We start from the raw sequence: 9,102 nt of genomic DNA, 5'->3' as shown, positions 1-9,102 counted from the left end.
AATAAATTATATTTTTCAAGTTTTATCTTATTTTATTACGTTGTTGTGACTCAATTGCGTAGAACGTCAGGTCAAGTTTGGTGGGGTGGGCCACTTACTGGGGTGGGCCGCTTACTGGTGGAACACGTTATATCAAATATACTATTATATCAGTACTCTACTAAAAAACCTCGCGATAATAACGTTTTGGTGGTGGTCAAAAGCTTCATTTTTTGGTGGGCGCCCATGTTGGTGGGGTGTTGCATTGGCTGAACTGTTGCACGCACTGACTACACGCAGTACCTACCGTCCGCGGAGATGCACTCGATCGCGGTGACCATCGTCCGCTTGACGCCCGCGCCTCGGTAGGTGCGCAGGTCGTCTCTACCTACGAGAACCTTAAGGGAGCCAAGCATGCTTAACATCACACCTGTCTCGTCCATGTTGTACACGTTCTCCGGCAAGATGTCCGCTCTGTCTAGCTCTGCCCTAATAATGTCGAACCACTGCGATACCTTCTTATAGATGTTTTGATCGTGGCGATTCTAATCTAGCGCCTTCACTCTCTTCGGCTTAAGCTCGGGATGGCGCTTGTAGAAGGCTTAAGGCCAGTTCTTACTAAGAGGGCGGATCGTCTCGCCTGCTGCAGGCGCTTGGAAGATGGAGGAGCGCTGGCGTGCAATTACAAAGGCTAGTGAACGCAGGTACTTAATAGGGATAAGGAAGCCGTTCCTAGACATGCGTAGTAAGTACTTAACGAGAGACTACTCTTTGGAGGGGTTAAGGTACTATTGACCTTTCGCCTTGTCCTGTAGTGACGGTCGTCCGTGTGCGCGGTGCTAGAGCGTGGTATATAGAATTCTACTAGACCTCGACAGAGCAACAAAACTACTAGCCTTAGAGGGATCGAGACCCTCTAATAACGTAACACTGGCGCTGTCTATCTCACAGTGGTGGTTATGGTGACGGACGAGCGAGAGAAGAAGTGATTAAAGATAGCGATACGCTGCGCACTGCAGGATACACTTATAGACGTGGCTTAACTACTGACAGCTATTATTAGAACTTCGCTAGCGATAGACCTCCTTGTCCCTCTATTACTATTTACACCTCGTCGGGACTTAGTGGTGCCGTTGACGAGTGTTAAACGTACTATCTTACAGAAGAAAGGCTAAAGGGAAAGACTGCATGGTTCGTCTCATAATAATGGGCGAACGGTGGGGCCGGGTGTGGCAGCCGTGCCGGCGCTTCGTAACACTAATACTGGCGGGATGCTATCTGCGCCGCCTGCTGCACAGCACACATCCTGCAGCTCTCAGCCTTGTTGCCAGCCTTATTGCTAGCCTACAGAAAGGCCCCTCGCCCACTATGGACGCTCGCTATGTGTCTGCCGTTAACCTGACCTAGCACACTCTACAACTAACAAACACATCTCGCCGTAAAACACTGCAATGGCCTAGAGCGTCGCGACCTAGTACGGCGGCGAGCTCAACCCGCTCGACACTACCGGCCTCTGCCTATTATCGCTCGACGGCGGCGGCGTGCGCGGCCTGTCGACGCTGTACATCCTAAAAGGTCTGATGACTAGACTAAACTACGAACGCTAGAAAGCTAGTCTTTCTTGTGTAAAGCTATGTGAGGTGTTTGACCTCATTGGCGGCACGAGCATAGGCGGGTAGGTAGAGGACTGTATGCCGGCCAGACACGACTGACGTGACAGACTTATCGCTGTTATGCTAGGCCGGCTAGAGATGGACGTTGACTTATGCATTACAGCGTATAGCGATCTAATAAAGACGGTGTTCGAGGAAAAGTCTAACTAGCTCCCTATTAGCTAGAGCGGCAAAGTGAAGGCCTAGTTTAACTTAGCGAAGCTGAAGAAGGCTATTAAAGAGGCAATCTCTAAGATAGATGCCTCCTTAGTAGATGCTTTTAACGACGGTAAGAAGCGTAGGTGTCACACGTAAGTGTACTATATAGGTATATAGCCTCCTACTAATACAGCATAAGGTTCGTCTGTGCGACGGCGAAAGAGACAGCCAGCATCACACGTCTAAGGAGCTACGCGCTGCCTAACGAAGGCGAGATCCCTGCGACCATCTGCCAGGCAGCCCTTGCCACGTCGGCGGCGATGGGCTTCTTCGACCCTGTCTTGATCGGGGCGCGATACTTTGTGGACGGCGCGCTGGGCGCTAATAACTCTGTCGACTAGGTAGAAGGCGAGGCGGCTAACATCTGGAGCCTCAACACAGGCGATCTAAAGCCGCTAGTTAAGTGTTTTATTTCTATTAGTACTAGGAACCCTGGTAAGAAGGCGCTAGAGGACAATATAGCTAAGTTTCTGTTAAAGAGCCTAGTTAGGATCGCGATAGAGATAGAGGAGATAGAGAGGAAGTTTATCGCGCGGTGGGTGAAATACTATGACGAGAAGCGGTACTTCCGCTTTAATATTAACTAGGGGCTGCAGGAAGTCGGGCTCGCTGAGTATAAAGAGCAGGGCAGGATGGAAGTAGCGACGGGCGAGTATCTACAACATCAGGCGCAGAAGTTTCGGGTGCAGGACTGCATTAAGAACCTACAGCAGAAGCAGAGTGTGTACATTAAGGACTTTGCCTAGGAAGACAAACAGCCTAGTGCTGACGCTGCGTAGATAGAACAGAATCAGATTTCGCACTAGTCATTAGCGTAGGCCTTGTCTCGCATTTGCTGTATAGGAACCTGCTAAGGCAGTATAGGAACACCTAACACGCTGTATCGCACGCATCCAATATAGTAGGCACTACTCTTCTCGTTTATTTTATAGACTAATACGCTTATAGCTAGCATCCACGTCTCTTATATTCCATTCTTAAAGAACTGATCTTTTGTTAGACGTAGGAGCGAGCTCCACGAGCTAAAGCAGAGGCTGATAGTAGACCGTGACTGCTAGAAGATCTCTATCGTTGGACTTAGAGGGATAGGCAAGACACAGTTAGCCCTACAGTTTGTGTATACTGTTAAGGAGACATGGCAAGACTACTCGGTCTTCTGGCTGCCTGCGCTAAGCATGGAGAGCTTTGAGCAGGCATGTGCAGACGTGGCAAAGGCGCTGCACATACCACAAGCAGCAGACAAAGAAGAAGACACGAAAGAGCTGGTGCAGGAATGGCTAAGCACAGAGCGAGCAGGGAAGTGGCTATTAGTGTTGGATAATGCTGATGACCCGGGCGTGCTATCCGGGAGCAGAGAAGCCAAGGGTATCGTCGACTACCTGCCACAAAGCGAGGAGGGCGTGACAGTGTACACGACACGCACGTTCGAGGTGGCTGTGTCGCTCAGCGGCAGCGACGTGCTGGAGCTTGGAGCAATGAGTCAGCCTGACGCAGCTGATTTCCTTGAGAAGTCGCTGATTCGAAAAGAGCTGCGAGACGATAGCGCGAGAGGCCAGCTGCTTGAAGAGCTTGCCTACCTACCACTAGTCATCGCGCAGGCAGCAGCATACCTAGATGTAAACCGCATGTCGATTAGGATGTACTTGAAGCTGCTGCGGAGCACAGAGCAGGGGATAGTTGGCCTTATGAGCGAAGAGTTTCGTGATAATACGCGATACAGAGGATCGGCGAATGCGGTGGCTACAACGTGGTTAGTATCGTTTAGACAGATCCGCGAGCGCAGTGCAGCTGCGGCAGAGCTGCTAGAGTTCATGTCGTGCATCGAGTGGAAGGCAATCCCACGATCGCTGTTGCCAAGAGCAGGGCTGGAGGAGGAGATGGAAGTGGCTATCGGGATGCTCTCTCGGTACTCGTTCCTCACACGACGAGAGGATGATGAAGATAACGAGGACAAGGACGAGGATGACGAGGAGGAGCAGGAGGAGTGGTACGATATGCATCGTCTAGTGCATCTTGCGGCCCGCATCTAGACTCGTGAGCACGGCAGCAGCAGCGAAGCAGCTAAGAAGGCGGTACGCCATGTTACAGTCATCTTTCCGACTAACGACTATGAAAACCGCGCAGTGTAGAGAGCATATTTGCCTCATGTACTACGGCTTCTCGAGAGCGAAGAGGTAGATAAAGCTAAACCACGGGCGGGGTTGTGTCTGCTAGTCAGGCGGTGTTTAGGGATGGAAGGCAGGACGCGGGAAGCAGTAAGGTGGCTAGAAGAGTGCAGCCAGCTCAGAGCGGACCGAAATAAAGACGACAAGAGTCAGTTATCCTCCGAGCACGCGCTTGCCACGACATACCAAGCAGACGGACAGGTCAAGAAGGCGGTAGAGCTGCTAGAGCACGTCGTCAAGGTGCGGGAGATAACGCTAGCAGAGACTCACCCTAATCAGTTAGGGTCGTAGCACGCTCTTGCTTGTACGTACTGGGTTAATGGGCAGATGAAAGAGGCAGTAGAGCTGCTAGAGCACGTCGTCAAGGTGAAAGAGACTACGCTAGCAGAGACTCACCCAGACCGGCTGGTGTCAGAGCGTGCATTGGCGCGCATGCAAAGTAGAGAGTCAAAATTTGTAATGTAATTCTACTATTGCTATCACGTTACAGTCCCTGCCCTTAAACTATACATTAGCGACGAGTGCATACCAGCCTGAAGTCATCTAACTAGTGTAAACTGTACGCTAGTTGCCAGGATCTACACCGAGCTATATCCGAGCGGTACGCAGGGCTGCGTAGGCGAAGATTACATAACAGTACTATTGTATCCGCTTTTGTCGCTGCAGTACGTTACATGTACCTCCCTGCGTAACGGATACCAGCTCTGCAGCACGTATATAGTTGTATACTGCTAGACTATAATATATATACTATCAAAAGGGCATAAGGACCTATAAAACTAAATTTTAGAAAGTAAGTAGCTAAGACTACGCTGTTGTAGCTAGAATTATGTTCTGTAGATGGTGCGCGTTTGGTGCGAACTATATGATGTAGCAACGTATTTAGTGTAATTTTTAGATATAAACTACAGAATATGTAAATATTAACTTGCTAATAATGTTGGTAAAATTTCTGACCCCGACTACGCTGTAGAGAAAGGGTGAAGCTGGTCAAAAGTCAAAGTACCTGTTGTTCTTATCGCGACGCAGGGGTCTTTCGCTACGCAGGGGGGGAGATTAGTCCCCAGTCCGTTTTGTTAAACATTGAGAACGATCAAGGATACCCCGGCTTTTACTGAACCTGCCCTTGTGAAAGTATATATAGCATAAACTATGTCTTTTCTTTCCGAGGCGGTGTACGATGATCAGGCTTCAGTCAAGATAATCACGTGGTCATGCGAGCGTAGCGTTGGGCACGGGATTCGGGAGTAAGCGGAAGAACTAAAGTACGTGGCGCCACGTCAATGTTTCGAATAATCGTCAACACCCCTCACAGTACAGCAAAAAATACTGCAGTCACAGAAGATCTGCAGTCGTTGTGTTAAGACCTATTGAGGTGATATCTCGCAGTGGAGGAGTCTTTGCAACTAGTCTGCCAGGCCATGTGTGAAGCCAATTGTACGAGTTGTATCATAGGGCATATGTGTGCACAGCTGACCGATGCAGCAAGGATTACATTCCGGGAGTATTGATCGTTTAATAAGAAGTTGCATTTTAATTGCTCTTGTTCATAGCTTATGGCTTGGCACCAAATCCTATCAATGTGCTAACGTCGGCAGAGGCTTTAAAGGCCGGTTCCATATCCCTGGCTCTGCACATGCGCATGCCTCAATCTCTTTGACGAAACTAACCCTTTGCTACCCAGCTATGGATTCTCCACAACCGAAGACCTTCTTGGCTACGCTCAACTTCTGGCGTGGATCTGAAAATGGAGGTACCGACGAATACCGCCTTGGGACCGGAAACGACACCAACGTGAATACATATTTCCAAGCCGACGTCTTGATGACAGACGTCCGAGGCCACGAGCATGAATTCAAGCTCGACAAACATGGTTTCCAATTTGTGAAGCATCGATCCAATTTCGGGCGGAATGGCGAATGGAGAGATCGGGACAAGCTGAACGAGGTTTACTATGCAGAACTTCGAGATCTCATCAAGAAACAGTAGGTTCAACCAGGTGCATAGATTTTACAACGTTCCTGAAAGGCTAATCTCAATGCATGTAGTACGGGTGCCACGACTGTGATTCCCAGAGGAAGGGTTGTGCGAGGTGTTCCCAAAGATCGAGGACCACAGGACCACACTACAGTGCAGCACGATCCGCCGCTGCCCTCAACGGAACGGCAAGACAACGGAGATGAAAAACTTGCAACCGGCGACCCCATTTCTGGTGAACGCAAGCGAATAGGACCATATGCAACCCTCGCACATGTAGATTTTTCCTATACAGGGGCACGACAATACATCGAGGCCTGGGGTCCAGAAGCGGTTGCTAAGGCCATGAAATGCCGCTGGGCAATCATTGCGACTTGGAGACCAATCATCAAGACCGCTACGAGGATGCCATTGGGCATTTGTGATGCAAGCAGCATCGGAGACGAAGATTTACGTGAAGTTATGGGGATGACGAAGGGCCGGGGTCAAAGTGGGCGGCCGCCTGCATACATGTGGATGATGGAAAAGCCTCGTTCTCCAGACCAGCACCGGTGGCTGTATATGAGTGATATGAAACCCGAAGATGCAGTGCTCATGAAGTTCTTCGATACTCGTGAGGACGTTGCGCGTCGCACGCCGCACTCTGCCTTTGAGACACCTTTCGATCACGGGCCGGAGAGGTCAAGCTTGGAAGTCCGATCCTTGGTTCTTTGGGAGGATGAACCGGCTGGTCAAGAGACATCGTAGTCATCATGTTCTATTTGTTGCAGCTGGCGTTGGACACTTTGCTGTCCTCGTGTTCATCAATAAACCACCAAGTATACTGTGTTCTCCTACATTGAATTGTCTCCGCTACCCTTTCGAGATTTATCGGCAAGTTTCGACTGAAAGAGCTTTCCTGAATAGCGACACGTCATCCAACTCGTCCCGTTGATTTTGATGCGGAACGGGTAAGCACTAACTGTAGCTTGTTTGAGACATCCTCGTATCGTAGTAACATCCCCACTTATGTGACGGAAAACCCTGTGGGCCGGAATGAGACAATTGAATACATTGTACAGCATTTCGCATCAACGCTAGCTGAATTTGCGTTCTCATTGGCTAGCTCCAGCTTACCGGGGTCTCCACTACATGGGGAGCGAGGCTATCTATTTCTGCTCGCCGTCCTGGTTCATGGTAATCCGGTATGTCTCGTGAGCCCACGCTGAGAAGAAGCTCAGGCTCACACCTGCGGTTCACCCGATGGTCAACGGTTTAAGTTTGCTCAACACTCAGTGCGCAGTCCAGGAGCCCCTGCTTTTGCCCTGACCTTGCTGTGGCCCTAGTCCTATATAGAAACGATAGGTAATTTAACCTTCCAGTCAATAAAGTCTCGAGCTCCTGGAATTGATCTAGTTTCTCCGGGTGATGGTGTTTAACAAGATTCTCCGCACTCTGACTACGCAAAAATCGCGGGGTTCCTTAAAAGCTTGGTAAATACAATGAATATGTCGGAGGATACGAGCTACGAAGGTCCACGCATCATCAATGTATGCAAGATTCTTGTTTCTCACACGTGAATAATAACGGAAATGCTAAACAAGGCAAACAACAACAGGCCGGTCTCCCACGCACAGGAACGACATCACTCAAAGCCGCACTAGAGATATTAGGTCTCAAACCATGTCTCCATTATGCTGATGTGATGCAAGAGACCTACCCATGCACGCAGTCGCGACGCTGGAAGCAAGCCCTGTCCTTATACGGCGATGAGCACAAAGCCGCACGACAAGCGCTGCTGCGACAGATATTCGAGCAAGGGCGATACGCGGCTACGCTTGCCTACCCAGCCTCCGTCTTCGTACAAGATCTCGTTGAGATATATCCTGACACACAAGTTGTGCACAGCATCCGCTCATCAACAGCCGTGTGGAAAAACTCCGTCGATTCAGCCATGAGGCCCGTTGAAAGCGGATATTCGGGCAGAACACTGCTGGCGTTGTGGACGCGGCTATTGAAGCCTTCAAGCCTGCGGCCGGACCTTGTGGCGTGGGGTCGAAGACAGTTCGGTGCTGGATACAGAGATGCCAACAACGCACAGTTGTACGAAGGGTATAACGAGTTCGTTAAGGAGGTCGTACCGCCTGAGAGACTGTTGCCAGATTTTGAGTCGACTGCGGGCTGGGGTCCGCTTTGCGATCTGCTGGGCGTGCCGGTGCCGGTGGATGAGCACGGCGAACCTATACCTTATCCGCGACTTAACGATCGAGCTACTATGGAGAATCGGCGGAAAGCTCGAGTTACACGTGGTTTGATGTACTGGGCTATAGTGGTTGGAATTAGTGCGGCAGCTTTTAAGCTTCTTGTGAAATACAGATAGTTGTGTGAATTCAGCCTCTGTGCAAAACTTGTCGCGTGGGTAATACATGCTTACCAAGCGCTATTGGCTGATATTTCCTTTTATCTGCTTTTTGCCTAGTGTGGGGCTCGTAGAATATATATTTGAGCTGCGCCTTTCGGACGAGAGGCCAGTGATCCAATACACGATCACCTGAGCTACTGCTGCTAGGAGCTATCTTCCTCCACAAAACTCTATTTTCAAACATGGGGAATACACGATTCTTGAGCGCACAAGAAACATATCGTAATAAAAACTTCAGACAATCTGTTAATAAGCATAGCTTTGTGCAGTAATAAAAGCTCCAAAGAGTAATCGTAACACAGGTAAATGGGACGGCGGACTTAGGCTCATTTAAGTGCAGCGTGTGCGTTCTTACCGTTGTAAGTAGGATAAATAGCGGGATATACTCGCCCCACGTGCCTAGTTCTTCCGAACTAGGCCCTACCCAGCTCAACGTCAACCACCAGCTCAACGTCAATTTCATTAACCCACACGATTTGTATAGTAAATTGACCGCGCAAACACGTAAAACATTATATATTTGTTATAGCTACTAAGTAGGAAGTATCTCCCAGTGTATAAAACGCATTACTGGTGCCTGTTGACTTGGTGTTGAGGCCTCTGCAGAGGCAGGTGTTGGCTGCTGGGTGGCATCTCGGAGGCGCCGTCTCGTCTCCCTCACAGCCTTACGTACAGCCTTTTGCTCAGCGATCTTAGCTTTTTGAGATAC

The 9,102-nt window shown here is 49.6% G+C and overlaps 4 protein-coding genes across 4 annotated transcripts; 3 read left to right on the top strand and 1 right to left on the bottom strand.

Moving 5' to 3' along the window:
- Positions 1-269: 269 nt before the first annotated feature.
- Positions 270-437, bottom strand: COCCADRAFT_112474 (uncharacterized protein; the record flags this gene model as incomplete). Its single annotated transcript, XM_007720366.1, has 1 exon — positions 270-437. A coding segment is annotated over one exon (168 nt), but the record flags the coding sequence as incomplete, so codon positions are not given.
- A 2,045-nt stretch (positions 438-2,482) lies between these two features.
- On the top strand, positions 2,483-4,306 carry COCCADRAFT_42037 (uncharacterized protein; the record flags this gene model as incomplete). Its single annotated transcript, XM_007720365.1, has 4 exons — positions 2,483-2,572; positions 2,912-3,856; positions 3,980-4,105; positions 4,217-4,306. The coding sequence occupies 4 exons, from the start codon at positions 2,483-2,485 to the stop codon at positions 4,304-4,306; spliced, it is 1,251 nt and encodes a 416-aa protein (XP_007718555.1).
- A 1,395-nt stretch (positions 4,307-5,701) lies between these two features.
- Positions 5,702-6,712, top strand: COCCADRAFT_77216 (uncharacterized protein; the record flags this gene model as incomplete). Its single annotated transcript, XM_007720364.1, has 3 exons — positions 5,702-6,000; positions 6,064-6,107; positions 6,195-6,712. Coding segments are annotated over 3 exons (861 nt in total), but the record flags the coding sequence as incomplete, so codon positions are not given.
- An 877-nt stretch (positions 6,713-7,589) lies between these two features.
- On the top strand, positions 7,590-8,312 carry COCCADRAFT_67430 (uncharacterized protein; the record flags this gene model as incomplete). Its single annotated transcript, XM_007720363.1, has 1 exon — positions 7,590-8,312. A coding segment is annotated over one exon (723 nt), but the record flags the coding sequence as incomplete, so codon positions are not given.
- Positions 8,313-9,102: the final 790 nt, after the last annotated feature.

This window comes from Bipolaris zeicola (genome assembly GCF_000523435.1).
Source record: "Bipolaris zeicola 26-R-13 unplaced genomic scaffold scaffold_457, whole genome shotgun sequence".
NCBI lineage: Eukaryota > Fungi > Ascomycota > Dothideomycetes > Pleosporales > Pleosporaceae > Bipolaris > Bipolaris zeicola.
Note: the sequence above shows the minus strand (reverse complement) of the source record. Positions and strands in the feature narration are given on the sequence as shown.